We start from the raw sequence: 17,824 nt of genomic DNA, 5'->3' as shown, positions 1-17,824 counted from the left end.
ATCCTGACAGATTGATATATTATTTTAAAACAGATTAAAAATCTTATTTTAAATCAAATATCCGTTGTGTTCTTGATATCTTAGATCATTAAAAGTGAAAATGTTTGTAACATCTAAAGGCTTTTTACAATTTATGCTGTTTACTTCTACATTCCACTCAGGTTGGATGGCAAAAATGGACAGTGCTCAAGTGTCATTTTTAAAGGCCATTTCGTTTTCTAGTTTCCGTATTGGTGCTGCAGTGTTCGTGTTGCAAGCAGTGTTCGTGTTGCAAGCACTGTTCAAATCCACTGTTTTTACATTTAAAAAAAATCAAAAAACATTTCTATGAATCATAGAGTTTGTAAAACTATTTTTTCTTTCCAAAACCTAAATGCTACAGCCCTGTGCTGCCTGACAGCATTTCTTTAAAAGTACCTGACAGAGTACACCAATGTGCTTACTATGAATTACATGTTATGGGTTTCTACAAGATTTCAAACTAGGGTGATGGGGAAAAATCAAGACAAGGGGTGGGGGATAATAGGTGCCTATATAAGAAAAAGCCCCAAATATCAGGACTGTCCTTATAAAATCATATCAGAGAGTAGCCATGTTAGTCTGTACCCAAACATCTGCATCTGAAGAAGTAGGGTTTTTACTCACAAAAGCTTATGTCAAAATAAATCTGTTAGCCTTGAAGGTGTCACCGGATTCCTCGTTGTTCCTATAAAATGAGGACATCTAGTCACCCTATAATGGCCCAAGCCCTGATGGTGCTGGCCTGGGCTGCGAAGTTGAAGGCAGTAACTACTCCTCATGATCCACATACAAGGTGGAGGCCAGCACCCCTGCCCTATGGCCCATACACAGGCATGCTGAGTTAGCAGCAACTGCAGTCACCCCTATAGCGCACACAGCTTGGGAGTTGGGGGAGGCAACACACTAGCCCTATGGTGCTGCCAGAGGGGCAGGGCGGCTGCATTGGCTCCTGTAGTGCTACTACAGGCGGGGTCAACAACACGTGCGTTGGTGGGGTGGGCGAGTGACTTTCTAGACAGGCAGCACGGCGGGCACCTGCCGCAGGGCGGGGAATTTGGCGCAGGCAGCGGCGCGGGCAGCCCCGGGCGGGCCCCCTATATAAGTGGCGCGGGGTCCTACGGGCGCGGCCCTGTCACGCTCGCACGGGGAGGCGGCTGAGGCGGCGATGGCGGATTTTGATGCTTATGACGACCGGGCCTACAGCAGCTTCGGCGGAGGCCGGTGGGCGCGGGGGGCCGGGGCTGGGCCCGGCTGGCGGGGGACGCCTGGGGCGCGCGGGGGGACGGGTGGCGCTGGGGTGGGGAAATTTTGGACACCCCCCCCGGCCAGGGCTGAGGGGCAGCGTTGGGGCTGCGGCTGGCCCAAAATCGCCGGCCGGGCGGGCGGCGCGTCTTGGGGCTGGGCGCAGGGCGCAGCGAGTTTCCGGGGACAGGCGCTGTGGGGACCGGTGGGAATAGTCGCGGGGGGTGCGGGAAGAGCTGAAAGGCGTTTAACGGGGGGGGGAGACGCAACTCTGGGAAGAGCCGGTCCCGCCTCCGCCGCCGAGCTCGATTGTGGAGCCGGGAGGGGACGGCGGGGCGGGGGGTGTGTGCGCAGGGGGGTGGCTGCGCCTCCGGCGGGAGCGGGCTGGGTTGTGGGCAGATGGGTCTGGAAGGAGGGTCTCGTGGGGCCGCCTCAGTTCAGGGACTATGCGGAGGGGGAGGAGCGCTGTGAGGCCTGCGGCGGAGGGAGAATGGGGCGGCTGGTCCGTCTCTCCGCGGGGCGCGGGAGGGGTGGGGAAGGCGCACTTGTCACGTGCTGTCTGCTGAGATTTCGGGGCTTCAGGGCTCGGGAGTTGACGCCCGAGTCTGCGAGTTCGTAGGGGCGGTAGCTTCACTGAAAGAGTTGAGACTGCAGGGTGACATTCCTGGTAAACCTGTCTCGTGGAGCTGCCCTACTCCCCTGGAGTGCCTTATGCTATATTTCTGGATCCTCTCAAAGCCCTTCTGAAGAGTAATAGGGGTTCATAAAATATCAGGGTCAGAAGGGACCTCAGGTGGTCATCTAGTTCAAGCCACTGCTCAAAGCAGGACCAATCCCCAGACAGATTTTTACCCCAGTTCCCTTAATGGCCCCCTCCAGGATTGAACTCATAACCCTGGGTGTACCAGGCCAATACTCAAACCACTGAGCTATCCAAGTTTGTATGAAATAAAGTGTCTATATCGCCTTTAGGTTAACATCTTAGTCTACTATTGCATGCTACAGGAGGAAGCAGGTGGCATTCCACTGTTATGCAGCTTACTCATGTCAGATGGCTTAATTAAAATATATCTTGCTTAGGTTGGGTCACAGATGTGTTTAAAACGGGTATTCTGATCTTATTTTTTAAAACACGTCTTCATTAAAATATAATACCATGTAATAAAACACTTCGAAATATCAGATTTACTTTCCACTAGTCACCTGTGTTATTCTTGCCCTCCACAGTGAAAATTGGCTAGTTTGTTTGTTTCTGGTTCCCGCACGTTAGCACATTGAGTAATAAGCAATGCATAGAGTAGTAATAATAGAAACAGAAAGTCAAACATATCAGAGGGGTAGCTGTGTTAGTCTGGATCTGTAAAAGTAGCAAAGAGTCCTGTGGCATCTTACAGACTAACATTTGTCAGATGTATTCACCCACAAAAGCTCATGCTCCAAAATGTCTGTTAGTCTATAAGGTGCCACAGGACTCTTTACTGCTTTTACAGCAAGTCCAAACAAACCCATGCATTTATTATTTAGAAATATTTGAGAATGTCTAGGTTTGTAAATTAAGCAAGCTAAACATTGTGCTGGAATGATCAACTGTTGTGTTTGTACAGCAAAAATCTCTTGAAGGGTGTATACAGCATCAGCTTGTTTGCAATTCCAATACAATTGCAATACTTTTTAGCCCTTGTTAGGTTAGAAGCGTATTTGACAATGACTTATAACAAATTATAAGTTTTATTTTATCAAATCTTGCTTTTACCAGATAATGAGATAACCTTGGTAAACTTTCAAAGGTTCTGTAGAAAACTCATGAAATGAAAATCAACTTAAAACAACTTCAATGTTCATCTTCCTCAGATGTTTCAAATAGTGTTCAGATGGCTGAAACATAAGTACACCGGACCCTTGCTAGAATGTGTATCTATATAGCGCAGATTTGCATTTAACATGGTTGTGGCTATGGATTCCAAATTTCATTACTTTAATTGCAATTCGTTTTAATGCTGTCACTACATTAACGCTGTACCATGCATAAATCCCAAGTTCTAGCGAGGATCCAATGTGTATTACTCAAATAAGCACAAAGTTGGAGGGAAGAAGTCATATGATACCTATAAGAGGAATTCACAGGCTATGTTAGTATTAACATAGGGCCATGCGCTCCTGTGGTTCTCTAGAGACAGGACAAGTTTCTGTCCTTAAAAAAAAAAAAAGAGAGAGAAAAAAAGCTGAAAATCTAGATTAGATTTAGCAAACGAAGGGACAGCCTGTATCTCTTAACCAAAGGACAGCTTAGTCTGCTTACACAATTGTTCGCATGAAGCTGAAATATAAAAACATACCTGGCAAATCAGTAAATAAATCTTTGGTTGAAGGAATACATTACTTTTTAATTTAATGGACCCTTGTTCTTGTGCCTGAAACACTGAACTCTCAATTTAGTAAAGTTTTGTTAATGGTTGTGCTACTTTAAAACACTGCATCATCTCTTTAATTGTGCCTAATTGAGAGCTTTTACTAGTTTCCCAATGAAAATGACTGTTTAGTCACTGCTGACTCATGCGTTGACATCATAAATATGAGGAGCATACCAGGTTACTGTACTGCTTGCTCCAGTCTTCCTTACATTTTTGTTTTAATAGAAACAAAGGATTAATGGAAATGAAGTTAAATCTTACTCTTTGCAAGTCAAGTTTAAAGCCTGTTTCTTAAATTCAGAAATGATCTATTCCTTTATTCTACCCATTTTATAAAATAGCATATATAAAATTATTGTAAAAACTTTGCAAAATCATCATTTGAAACATAATAGCTACTGTATTGATAAGGTATATCCAAAATCATATCTGGTTGACCTGAGGCAGAGGGGTTCTCAAACTGCGGGGACACGCGCGGAAGGTATTCTGGGCAGGCTGTGTTTGAATCAATGCCTTACTGTTTTCAATATTTAATGAGAATTGCATGTTGATTTTTTTATCAGTATATGTACTTGTGCGGCGGGGCGAGAGCATAAACTATTACATACAGGAAGGAGGGATGCAATCAAATAGGTTTGAGAACCATTGACTTAGAGGGAGAGCATTGTTCACCGAATACCAAACAGAGATCTGAAACCTGATTCTGGAGAACAGATTATTAGATGGTAAAATTCTCTCATATAGGGCAAATCTTTCTGGCATTTTACTTTCATCAGTACAGGTAGGCAGCTGGTGATCTGAGACCACTGCCTCTCCTGGTAACTAGTATTCTTTTATTGTCTTTGTGTTCTGCCCCCTTTCAGTTGCATCCATCTACTGTTTCTTGTCTTGTACTTAAATTGTAAGTTGTTTTGCTGCAGGATCTTTTTTAGTTTGTTCAGAGCCTAGAACGGAGGTGGGGAAACTACAGCCCGTGTGCCACATCCAGCCCACAGGACCGTTCTGCCTGGCCCTTGAGCTCCCAGCCGGGGAGGCTAGCCCCTGGCCCCTCCCCTGCTGTTACCCCTCCCTCTCAGCCTCAGTGCTCTGCACCACCAGGGCTCTGGCCTGCCGCTCCTGCTGGGCAGCGCAGCTGGCTCCATCTGAGCTGCAAGCTCCTGCTGCTCTGAGCAGCATGGTAAGAGGGTGGGGAGCGGGGGGTTGGATGGGGTTAGGGAGACCTGGGAGGCCATCAGAGGGCAGGGAGCAGGGAGTGGCAGTTCGGGGGGGGGGGTGGAGGACAGGGAATGGGGCAGGGTTGGATAGATGTGGGAGTCCCGGGGGGGCCTGTCAGGGAGCGGGGGTGTGGATGGGTTCAGGGCAGTCAGGTGACAGGGAGCAGGGGGGGTTGGATGGGTTTTGAGGGGGGCAATCGGGGGGGGGGAGTGAGAGGGGGCAGGGGCCAGGTTGTTAGGGAAGGCACAGCCTTCTCTAGACACCCCTCCATACAGTTTCACAATGCCGATGTGGCCCTTGGGCCAAAATGTTTGCCCACCCCTGGCCTTGAACAATGGCACTTTAGTCCATGACTGGGAAGTCTAGGTACTACTGCAATACAGATAGATAAACTTTGTCATGTCACATCATGGCAAGATGGCAGTCTCTACTGCTTAGTGCAGGGATCACCACCGGTCGATTGCGATCGACTGGTTGATCCTGGAGCTTCTGCCAGTCTATTGCACTCTCTGGCTGCTAAAAGTCCAGTGCCACAGCGGAGCTAAAGCAGGCTGCCTTCCTGCCCTGGCCCCATGCTGCTCCCGGAAGCGGCTGGCATATCTCTGCAGCCCATGGGTGGGGGTGGGGGGAGCTCTGTGAGGTGCCACTCCCCAACCCCCCAGCCCTGACTCCGCAGCTCCCATGGGCCAGGAACTGCAGCCAGTGGGAGCTGCATGGGTGGCACCTGCAGGCCCAGGGGGGAGGGGCAGTGGGTCTCTATGCACTACCCCTGCAGCTCCAATAGGGTGCAGTTCCTGGCCAATGGGGGCTGCGGAGTCGGCACTGGAGGGTGGGAGCAGTGCGCAGAGCCACCCAACACCCCCTCCTCTCTGGGGCCGAGAGACAAGCCAGCCACTTCTGGGAGCAGTGTGGGGCCAGGGCAGGCAGGGAGCCTGCCTTAGCCCTGCTGCACCACCAACGGGGAGCTGCCTGCGGTAAGCGCCTCCCGGATGGAGCCTGCACCCCATGCATCCTTCTGCACCCCAATCCCCTACTCCAACCCGGAACCTCCCCTGCACCCAAACTTCCTCCCAGTGCCCACACCCCTCACCCCCCCGCACCCTGTCCCAGCCCAGAGCTTGCACCTCTTACCCATTCCTGCACCCCAACCCTCTGTCCCAGGCTCAGCCCAGAGCTCCCTCCCACACTCAAAATCCCTCAGCCCCAGTCTAGAGCCTGCACCCTCTCCCACACCCCAAACCCCTTTCTTTCCCCGGTCAGTGTAAGCGACGGAGGGAGGGTGAGGGAATGCAGTGATCATGGTTGGGCCTCAGGGAAGGGACGGAGTAGATTCTGGGTTGATCTTAAATTCAAAAAGTAACCTTATGCATAAAAAAGTTGGAGACTACTAGCCTAGTGGAAGCAGGTTATTACAAATTCCTGCAAAGAACACCATGTTTTAATGGCGTTGCCAGTTGTAAGTGTTGGAAGTAAATCACTCCTTTCTTTTGTAGCCTACCTCATTTCATTTGCATAGTTCACTTGCATAGAGTGAAATAGGTCAGTGAGGTGGCAAATAGAACATGTATGGTGAGAGTTCCAATACAAGCGTGTAGTTTTTGAACAAATACAAGCATGGCTTTATTACTACCAACTTTAAATAGGGTGGGCAGCAGTGTGCAAATACTTTTATTTATAGAGATGAAATCAAGGGTGAACCTGATGCTAACTTGGCAACTGAGAGTCAATGCCAGTTTGACAAGCAGACTACATATGTAGCAGCAGACATCTGGGCAAAGGACAAGGTTCGAAAGAATCCAGTAACTTGATGTAGAGGTAGAAAGAACACTGCTGGGACAGTACCTGTTATACTTTCTTTTAAACTGTGTTCCTGTTTCAGGAATTGTATGGTAAACAATATTGAAATGCCAAATGCACTTGGAAATCTTGAAGGTGAGAACACCTTTGAAAATTTAACATTCTTTGCTTATTCCCTCTGCCTTTCCCCTCTTTCCCAAACTCAATTCTATTAGCTACAAACATGAGACTGGCCAATATGGTTTGGCTTACTTTTAGTCCTACGATGAGACTGATCAGTTTGTAGCCTGTACACTGCTTTCTGGTACACATCACTAGAGAGAGAAGTCTTGAGCATTCTTCATGCTATTGATTCTTTCCTTCACCTGTTGCTTTCTCCTGCAAGAACTGTTGTCTTAATACTGCCTAGAAAACAACAATTTTCACATTAGGTTACTGTTAGGCCATCATGCTACAGCCTGAATTGAACCCTATTTATCATCTCATTGAGTTTATTTGGAGGTTGCAGAGTAAGCTTGTAATATTAAATGGCTGTATTATGTCTTTATAGCCTCTGGACAGTGAAATGCAGTTGGCTTGACAAAAAGTTCAGTAGAGCCAAGTTCTAAACAGCTTTGGAGGAAAGTTTGTTTTCTAAGAACTTGATATTAAAATTGTTCTCTTACAGGTAGTTTGAGTGGATGTTTCTCCAATCTCCAGTTCTGTGTACATTAAGGAAATTCAGACTGGTTTAACTGCACACAGTGCAACCCCCAATGTAGATGAGCTGCACCGGTGTAAAGGGGGATCTTACACTGGTACAGCTTAATCTAGTAACATACTGGAATTAACAGTCTAAATTTCAGTAGTCTAGAAATGATAGCTAAGGGGCAGTTGAGTTGATCTATTGGTCTAAGGTTGAAATTTTCAAAGGAGCTGAGTACCCAAATCTGTTGACTTTGAGTGCCTAAGGAAGTTAGGTGCCTTTGAAAATCACACTCTGAATTAAGCTTTTAACTACTCTATATTCAAAGCATAACAGTGGGTCCTATAAGTCTTGTGTTAGCAGTTTGTCCTTGTACTGTCTATAATCAAAGATGGAGTGTCTCCCCTCAGTTTTCATCCATTGCTTGACTTTCCTTGATTACTGGGTATTCCTTTAAGTATTTAATTTTGTTTGACAGCAGCAGGTGCTTGTGATATCACAGGTGCATCTTGTTCTGATGGTTGAAAAATAACCTTAAACAGTTTAAAAAAACAACAAAACCAAGAGCATACTGCAAAAATTGTAAGATGCTAAAATGAAGGTATTAGTGTCAGATGTCCACTGTAATAAGCACTAATCTGAACCCTTTGGGCATTCTCTGCGGAAGTCAGATAGACTTCCCCTCACCAGTATTACTTCAAGTTTTTTACATCCATGTGGAATGAATTTTGTTATGTGCACCAATATGGAGGTGATGTGGTGTGGGTGGGGCAGAGGGGTTTGGAGAGTGGGAGGAGGTTCTGGGGTGAGGCTGAGGGTTGGGGTGCAGGCTCCAGGGTGGGGTTGTGGATGAGGGATTCAGGGTGCAGGAGGGGGCTCAGGGCTGGAGCAGAGAGTTCAAGTGGGAGGTGCAGCCTATAGGTGGGGCTGGAGATGAAGGGTTTGGGGTACAGGCTGACCAGGGCTGCGGTGGGAGAAGAGGACTCCCCCCAACCCCTCTCTTGCTGCAGAAACTCGGGGCTGGGTGAGAAATGCCTCACGGCAGCAGCTCCAGTGGGCCTGGGCTGGGCCGGGGGCGAGGCTCCAAGGCAGCTCTGGTGGGCCTGGGCGGAGGGAGGGGCGCCTCTCCTGGCCTGCCTGCATGGCCCTTGAGTTCCTGCTGCACAGCCATGCAGCTTACAGGGAACATAGCTCCTTACCCCCTGGAAGTGTTCCTTCCTTTCTGCTCAGTTTTGAAGTGTATCATAAGCTTGCACTGTAGTTCTTAACGTAGGTTTCATTCCCCATGCCTGCTATTGGTTTGACTTTAACGTATTTGAGCAAACCAGTGTTTCTTGCAATGAAGTGATGACTTTACATAAAGCCAGTCTCTCTTGGGAAATTCGTATTTAGTATTACCTAACCTTTTGAAAGAAAAAGAAAGGAACTAATTTTTTAAGAGCTGGGATCATCTCAGTGATTAAAACTACAAGCCAAACAACAATTAAAATGTAACTACTACTACATAACCACCCTGGAAGTTGTCCAAGTGTCAGAGTTGTAATTCTGTGTTTCTCAATAGGTCTCGTGGTGGTGCTGGCCCTGGTTCTCGTAAACAGAAAGATCTGCCAACAGAACCCCCTTTCACAGCATATGTGGGAAATCTACCGTTCAACACTGTTCAAGGAGATATAGATGCAATCTTTAAGGATCTCAGTGTAAGGAGTGTACGACTAGTCAGAGACAAAGAAACAGACAAATTTAAAGGTGGGCACTTGTGTGATTTTTTTTTTCCTTACATAGTTATAGATTAGTAAAGGGTGGTGAGACTCATTAGGTTTGCAGAGATGCTTTATCTGTGAGGGTTCTAATCTTTATTTTTAAAGTAAATCTGACAATCTTCTCATGCATGGTGATGACTTTCTGTGGACATATTGGCATCTAACCCGACTATGAATCGAATGAACACAAACAGCATTAACCTCTCTCAGGTGGATAACACAGAGAGACTTGAACTTCATTTGCAGAAAACTGAGGTGATGTGGTCCAGAATAGTAAATATTTCTGCTTCCCAACACAAGGGACTTTGGAACATGGATTATTCTCATGGATTTCCTTTGCAAACTTTTTCAGGCCATGCATATTTTTAATAATTTGTGCAACTGAAAGTCTTCTGAGAACAGAACTGAGACTTCTGCAGTATTTAAGCACCATGAAACCTAGACAGATTTTACTGATCCTTAGATCAACTCACTTTCTAGCCCCTAGGAAAACTCGCATGGGTTTCAATTCTAGTTACTACAGAAAAAGGATAAACTGCTGAAAGGGGTTGCATTTCATGAGGGCAGCCAGCTTAAAAGAAAAGATTCTGGCACCTGTTTCACCACTAAGATCTTGGCATTTTTCTCCCTCAGCAGCTGCCAGAGTGGGTAGCCTGTGTATAATCTAATGATATTTGGAGCAGGAAGAAAGTTTGTAACTTCAGGAAGGAGAGGATTTCAAAAAACAGAATGTCAAGCAGAATGGTAGTGTTAAGGCTATGTTAAAATGAATTGGATAATAATGTTACTTTGGCATTTAAAATACTCAGGATTTCAGCCCAACAGATGCTGCAGTTAATCTTAGAAAATTTGGGAACAACTAATGGTTCACTCCTTGATCTGGTTGAAAACTTTCTACTTAACTGTAAAATCTGAGAAATATTAAACTTAATCTATCATGAGAACCTGCAAAATTAAAAGCAAGTAGTCTGACATGTGCATGCCATCTATTAGTTATATACATCAGAATTACTCTTCATATCCCTGCTCTGCACCTTTCTAGGTATTGATGTGTGTTTCCACTGTTGAAGCTCTTTTATTAACTTCTAATTTTTCTTACAGGATTTTGTTATGTAGAATTTGATGAGGTGGAGTCACTGAAGGAAGCCTTGACATTTGATGGTGCTGTAAGTATAACTCCGTTTACGTTTCTAAATGTAAAGACAAGCAGAATGTTAGAATTCTTTGGCAATCCACTTTGGCAGATTTTTAGAGAACTCTCCTTTCTTTTTCAATAGCTCTTGAATGACCGACCACTCCGAGTGGACATAGCCGAGGGCAGAAAACAAGACAAAGGGGGCTTTGGCTTCAGAAAAGGTGCTGGGCCTGACGACAGAGGTGACTTTTTCTTACTTAGATGGCAGTTTTAAAATGTGTTCACATTTTGGATTATAGCTTTATAATGACCATGTAAGTTGAAAACTACCTGACATCTGAAGAGCAGGCATATGGATAAAATTTTCACTCAGATGAAATGTAAAGTGGAAAGGATGCATACTTCTGTTTAGCCCAATCATTGCTGCTCCATAGTTGTCTAGAGGAGTAAATAAACTCCATATTTCCTTGAGAACTGGATGCATTGTCGCTCCTGGCCCAGGAAGTGAAACCACAATCATTAGTCCAGCAGTCTGGTCTTCTATGCTTTTTCATGGGATAAAAGATGAGCAGACTAAGTCAATATGAGAAGATACAGGCTCAATATGACATTCATCAAGCATCCTGTGATAAATTTGAGTTCTTCCTTCCTTCACCACAGCTTCCCTGAGCTGGATTTCTAAGGGAGAGTATTTTAAACATTTCCACCTAGTTGATGTTGCATTAGAGAGGCTTTGTCATCAGCCCTTCTTTAGTTCACTTGGAAAGTTCTCACTTTGGAAACTGTTTTTGTGTATAATGGGAGTAGGTAGCACCGTGACTTTATTAAACTGTACAAAGGTTTTACACCAGATTAATTTGGCAGTTCACGGACTAGAATTCAGATTTTTTTCCCTGTTAATCATTCTCTTGCATAACTTTAAAGCTGACCACAATTGTGACATGGTTTTCTTTCTAGGAATGGGAGGAGGTCCTCGAGAGTCAAGAGGAGGTGGATGGGAACCCAGAGATGACTTCAGTTCTGGTATCCGTATTTATACTCTTACTGACAAACTCCTTCATTTCTTATGCTGCCTATGAATTGACATGCCTACTACACGGGTCCCATAACTGCTGATGAAGTATCAAATTTATAGAAGTAATATTTGTAAGCCAATCTCACTTAGGCATCTAAAGTGAGTTAGAACAGAACTTTCCAAATGGAAGGTTTCCATTGTCTTTGACAATAGTAAGGACAGGGATGCTAGCAGGATTTGCCGAGTAACCTTAGTTCTGGAAAAGATGATAAAATGATGCCTGTGGTTCAGTGTGAATCTGCAAAATAGATGCTTCCTTTTTAAAAAAAACTGATGATTAATGACAGTTTGCATATTCCCTCATAATCTGACAAAAACAAACTAACCAACAGAGTACACGTCTGACTAGGAGCAGAAGTAGGTATTTCTTGTGCAGAAAATTATGCATTTAACTTTGACAAGATAATTACAAGTTAATATTTATTTTTGCTACAGGTGGGAGTATGTTCTCATCTTTTCTTTCAAATACATTGGACAATCATGATTTGCTTCTCCAAAAGAAATTGTCATGTCTGAATGATTAAAAATTGTTTTCCAGAATTTTCTGCGTTTTTTGTAATGTAGTTGTAAGTAGCTTCAGATTACAGCTTGTTGTAAGTAGCAGTGACAGTGAATGTATTTTTCATGTTTTGGAAGAGTTGATAACTCTTCGTCTAGAAAAGCCACCTACTTGCTAGGATGAGATCATTTGTAACCACCTGATAGCTGTTGATGGTCCTCTGTGAAATGGGTTGATGCTTTGGATCCATTTTCTGGTGGGGAGATATTATGTTGCAAAATGGACAGTTGTCAGTCCCTGCTTGAAATTGAATGGACTTGCAAACTGCACAGCCTGCTGCTCATAGTATTAGTTCCTCCAGGGTGAAGATGAAGCATGATATTGAAGGGAAGTAGGAGAATCTTGTAATGCCACTGCTCATACAGTGTACTCTAGCTAGAGTTCTGATATCCAGGTCTTAGTCTTGTGCCTTTCACTATTAATTTCCCTTTGAAAGAAATGGAATCTGTTCCAGCGAGTTAAATGTTGAATGGATTACTGATAAAACCATCAACCCAATCAGAAGGTAGCCTGTTCATGAAAGTACAGTTTAATTTTTAAAACTTGCACTACTTGGATAAGCTGATCTGAATGAAATGCACAGCAAATCTCATATTTAGGCATTTCAAAATGCAGCAGTTAATTTATTACAGTTTAAATGATACTCTTCACCCAAATACTTACAAGTCATTAAATAACTGCCACTGTAATTAGTTTTTGCAGAACCTTTTTCTCTTGGGGCACTGCATTGGTCTAAAACTTGTTTTCCTTAAACCTTGCTACTTCCCCTCTGTGAAGGTGACGACCTTATCATTGTAATTCAAGAAATTTAATAATAGGGGCAAGTTAGCTTTCAAACCCAGGTAACAGCTGCAAGATCTCTTAATATGCTTCCAAATACACCTGGGTATTCTGATAGTTATGAAACACAGCATTGGGAGGTATACTAAACTCTCTAATTCCTGACGAATCTGAGAGAATGCTCCACTGGTCATGTGGCAGAAGTATTTGCTACCACAAAAGGTGGTGTAGTACAATAATCTTTTTCTGATATGATTTCCTCTCCTCCTGCCCCCACCTCTTTGTAGTTTTCTCTACTGCTCTCTTCTCTTTTGATATAAAAATCATAGGGAGGTGCATTGTGCAGGAGGTCAGACTAGATGATCATAATAGTCCCTTCTGACCTTAAAGTCTATGAAATAGACCAATGAATAAACCTCATTGTTAATGATCCAGTGTTGTTTTCCCCCCAATGTTTCTGTATTACATGAGGAAGAGGCTGATTATTTAGTTTCTTGAACTTTAGTCTTTTGGAGACATGCAATGAGTTTCACACTATCAGTAGATTACTGTTGTCTGGCTTTGCTTTCATAGTACTAAAAACTGTATATGCTTCTCTGCTCCCTCGTTCCTTTCTTCCTCGTACACTTGTGCGTACCCCATGCAAAAGCTGCCTTCTCTTCTGTGGCTAGCAAGGTCAAAGTGCTTCGAAACAGAATTCCTGTATTAGATCTATTCATTGGTGTAATGTTCAGCCCTCTTCCCAGATAATAGTGGTTATGATTTTAACAATACCTTCGCTTGCTGTTGAGAAGTCATGTCCAGACCTCAGCTGACATTTTGGTGACCATGGTCTATATATCTACATGGGTAAATAGCCTCTGAGTCCAAGACAACCACATGGTAATGTTACCAGCTTGAGTGGAAGTTTTAGATTTTTTTTTCTAAAATTAGTTTTCGCTTCCTTCAGGTCGGTGAAGTGATCTTTGATTTTCAGTGACAGATAAATTGTCTCTTACATAAAATCACATTGCAATATTTGGACTAACGGCAGTGATAGTTACACAGCGATCAAGTCAGCCAGATTTGCATTGTTAAGTTTGAAGGTGTGACAAAAATGTGCTCTCAAAACTCAACATCTTCCTCCTTCAGGCTTCAAAGATGATGATTTCTTGGGAGGCCGGGATAGAGGAACTCGTCCTGGAGGAGATCGTCGAACAGGTGCCCCCCCAATGGGGGGTGGTGGGACTGGTCGCTTTAGAGATGGACCTCCCCTTCGTGGGACTTCCATGGACTTCAGAGAGCCAACAGAAGGTGGAAAACTTGTATATTTTGCATGAAGTATCTCCAGTAAAATTAACCTTTAACCTTCACTCCAAATTTAAAGCTAGCACCTTTTTAACAGGCAATATTTGTATTCTTGTCCCAGAAATAAACTACATTGCTCTGCAAAAGTGATGCATATATAGCTGAGCATTTCAAAATTGTTCCACAGCATTTCGTCCCTCTTTAACATCTTTAAATATTCTCTTTCCAGAGGAAAGAGCACAGCGGCCCCGACTTCAGCTCAAACCTCGAACAGTTGCTACTCCCCTCAATCAAGTAGCCAACCCTAACTCTGCTATCTTCGGTGGAGCCAAGCCCCGAGAGGAAACAGCAAAAGAGCAGGAATGAGCTTGGGGCTGAAGGAATGGGAGTGGAGGGGCTGGGGGCAGGCAGGAGAATAAGCAAAACAGCACAGAGTGACTAGCTCTGCTGAAACGTCTACCCTGCAGTTACCATTCCTGCCATCTGACGCTTGTCCTCTTGGAAACCCAAAACATGGAGCTTGTGAATGCATGTCAGCTGTTAACAAGTGGTTTTTAGTAGGTTCTTGGCTTTGCTGTATCTAGTGCCTGCTTTGTGCTAAGTTTTCCCTCCTCTGCTTTTCCTTCCATCATCTTTGAAGCACACTGTTTCCAGCAGGTAAATCAGTGGCTGCTTCCACCATTGTGGCATCCTCTCTAGACTAAGGTGCTGCTTCACTTTCTCTTTTCTGAGTTTGTTTTACTTTAGAAGCACAGGTTAGACTTAATTATTATCCAGTATCATTTTCTTTTGATGTTCTCAGTGCTCCTTTTCTGACCTGCATGTTTTTGTTCTGTATTGCTGTGACTCTAAAGAGGTAAACTGAAGAGTCCTGGCAAAGTGAACGGTATCAGTAAGCTATGCAGCCCTGACCTTGTAGAATTAAGTACCATATGCAATGGTGAATAAGATTACAATATAGAACAGTAGAGCTCTATATAACTAAGAAAACAAATTAGATTGTCCTTTTCAATGGTAAGGGAAAAAATATCCCTTCTAAACAGAAGTAAAAGAGAAGAAAGATCTCTGTTGAAATATCTGTGTATAGTGCGCAAGGAAATCCTCTGGGCTGACTGTACCTTGTAATTGATTTCACCAAGCCACTGTGGCTGTCGGTCTTTGTGAACAAATAAAGCACTCATTTCAATAGGCATACTAGATGGGAAGATGCATCTGCTGTTAGGTTTTGCAACGTGCCATCTACTTCTAGCTCCCCAATGGTATAATGCTGCATTCTTTTGAACTTGCAGATTGGTGCTATAAAGCTGTGCCTGTTCTAGCACGTTACTACTGGCTTGCTGTTTCTGCTTACTATTTCTTTAAGTTTTACATGGTTGGTAAATTTTTAAATGAAGTTTCTACAAATAAAGTTGACTTTTTATTTTTGTTTTGTTTAAGGAATGTATAATTTGCCACTCTTTTTGCCTTCAGCCCCTATATATCTTTGCCCATTGGTGTAGAGCTGACAGATTAGTCTCTAAAATGAACAGGATTTAAATTCTTTACCTTCATTTCACTCCATGAATTCTGCTTCGTACTGCATAGAGATTCCGATAATTGTTATCGCCAAACAGATAGATAGGTAGTAATAGCTGCATCTCTTTGAATCTGAATTATTTTGTTATCAGTTTTGATGGAAGAGTGTGGGGAAGGACATTTTGAATAGTTGCAGTGTTATAAAAATTTTGAGCCGTAACATTCTTAAGAAATACTAAGTGAGGACTTATCCAGTGCATGAATATTACTCTTGGGTCCCAAACACCATGGCTGAGAATTTTCAAGTATCAAGCAACCAGCTTAACAGAGTACCTGCAAGAGGCCAAGAGTTTTGGAAGTACCAAATACACTGATAGTGCTGGATTTTTTTCCTTACAGTTACCTTGTTAACATCAGAGTCTCAGCAATTTACAGAACGATCCTTCTTTCCTTCCTTCTGTCTGTCACTTAATCTGCTTCTGAAATAAGAACCATTTGTCTAACACTAATACTTAATTTAAGACAAAGACATGCATTTGTGTGGTTGTGTTCCAAACCAATAATAGCCAACGACCTATTTGCATCTTCAATGTGGAAAAGATTTTAAGAACAAAAAAACCTCCCATATAAACTCACTTCTACTCAATAAAGTTGACTTTTAAATGTAAAAAAGGAATTCCAAACACTTAACACATTCTGCTTCATAACAGAAAGTAAATTTATGAATATGGTATTTTGTGATGATCTTTTAAATAAAAGAAAACATTAAGTAATATTTAATGCTCATCTTTATTTCTGAGTCTGCTACAGCTTTTTTTAGCCCTCTGCAAGATTGCATTAATTCTAAAGTTTTGGTCAGTCCATTTCAGATAGGGAAACTGTCAGATTAGATGTTCATGTAGAATGGGGTATATCTTACAGTAGCAAAGGAACATCTTCAGTGGAGAGAGATTCTTGTTTAATAAAGCATTCGGAGCATATAAGAATGGCATAAAACTGATCAATTAGTTTGCAAATACAGTAAAAATACTTGTTTAAGTTGTTAGAAAATTAGGATTGTTTTATTCATTCTCTGCCTGGGCTGAATTGCACTGTTGGATTAGGAAGTAAAGGATATTAGACAGATGCAGAAGTGAAAGCTGCAATTCTTAAAGTTTGATGTCTCTTGGTTTAATTCATTTTAAATTAGAAGTTGAGTTTCTGTCCCTCTTGCAGAGCATTTTATTAAAGTGGAACAAGTTAACAGCCTTAAGTGGACAGATTTCTGGACTATTCCTAGAATCTATCTTATCTGATAGGACACAAAGGTATTCTCACACAGGTCAGTACTCCAGTGGGAAGTCTTTTTTTTTTTTTTTTTTTTTTCCTCTTTGCAGTGAGATAAAAGGTGGCTGGGCAAGACTGGGTGAACTGCTCATAAGCTTAAGCAGCCTTCAGCGTGATGGCTTCCTCATACAAAAATCTATTCTGTAACTTGACTTTGTTGAAATGAAAAATGTACGTGCCTGTTTTTATGGGGTAGTTTGCATTGTTCTAACCATTGCAATAGGTTCTGATGGAGATTGGTTAAAATACAGAAGCATTTCAAATCCATATCTTCAGCAGAAAGTGGGAAACATGAGACTTGGTGTTTTGAGAATCCTAGTAGCATAACCAAAACCTGCAGTAGGAGTTGGAGTTAGGTGCATGTGAAAACAAGGATTTACTGTACTTTTTCTGCCTTTTTTTGTGGGAAACCTGGAAATATTACATAAGCGCATGTAAATTGTACTGAAAAAATACCATTCTACGTTGATTTATTTTACACTTGGGCTTTTTAAACTAAGTACAGTGTACTAGGTTGAAAGCAACCTGTTTTTCTGAGACTGTAAATAGTCCCTCTTCACCAATGGATCAGTGGCTACTTTTTTTTTTAATGCATATTTTTGAGACTAGTGCTTAGGTGCAACTTGTAGCAGCATTGGGCAGGATGAAACCTGTCAGTCTCCAGGCAGTGGATTTGGGGTCTTCAACCTAGTGAAATACTTTTCAGAACGAAGTCAACTTCAGTGTTGGAAAGCTAATATATTGAATGTCTCCTAACTAAATACTATGGGACCATAATTTATTACTGAAACTAAATTTAAATATCTTGCTGTTGGGCTGGATCACAGTGGCAAACCTGAATATCCAGATAAATCGGATGTCAAATGTACCTTCTGATGAAGGCTCACTAGTCCTACTATTGGGGTTTAACAGCATGCATCCCATGGCTTGGACTGAGCTTAACTGCAAAAGGAGAGACCATCAATTTGTTCTACTCATGAATTACTGAAGTAGCACAGCATGCAGTGTCCTATTCA

The 17,824-nt window shown here is 42.9% G+C and overlaps 1 protein-coding gene across 1 annotated transcript; it reads left to right on the top strand.

Annotated features, from left to right (window-relative positions):
- Window positions 1–1,115: 1,115 nt before the first annotated feature.
- On the top strand, window positions 1,116–16,257 carry EIF4H (eukaryotic translation initiation factor 4H). The gene is made up of 7 exons (XM_030536330.1): window positions 1,116–1,242; window positions 8,933–9,117; window positions 10,233–10,297; window positions 10,409–10,508; window positions 11,224–11,289; window positions 13,812–13,973; window positions 14,197–16,257. The coding sequence occupies exons 1-7, from the start codon at window positions 1,187–1,189 to the stop codon at window positions 14,331–14,333; spliced, it is 771 nt and encodes a 256-aa protein (XP_030392190.1). The 5' UTR covers window positions 1,116–1,186; the 3' UTR covers window positions 14,334–16,257.
- The last annotated feature ends 1,567 nt before the right edge of the window (window positions 16,258–17,824 follow it).

Source organism: Gopherus evgoodei, chromosome 17 (genome assembly GCF_007399415.2).
Source record: "Gopherus evgoodei ecotype Sinaloan lineage chromosome 17, rGopEvg1_v1.p, whole genome shotgun sequence".
Classification (NCBI taxonomy): Eukaryota; Metazoa; Chordata; order Testudines; family Testudinidae; genus Gopherus; species Gopherus evgoodei.
Note: the sequence above shows the minus strand (reverse complement) of the source record. Positions and strands in the feature narration are given on the sequence as shown.

Bases quoted from the DNA above. Each gene is read 5' to 3' on its own strand.
- EIF4H (XM_030536330.1), top strand. From the start codon at position 1,187: ATGGCGGATTTTGATGCTTATGACGACCGGGCCTACAGCAGCTTCGGC. The intron at 9,118-10,232 runs GTGGGCACTTGT...TTTTTCTTACAG, and splicing joins AGAAACAGACAAATTTAAAG to GATTTTGTTATGTAGAATTT. The intron at 11,290-13,811 runs GTATCCGTATTT...TTCCTCCTTCAG, and splicing joins CAGAGATGACTTCAGTTCTG to GCTTCAAAGATGATGATTTC.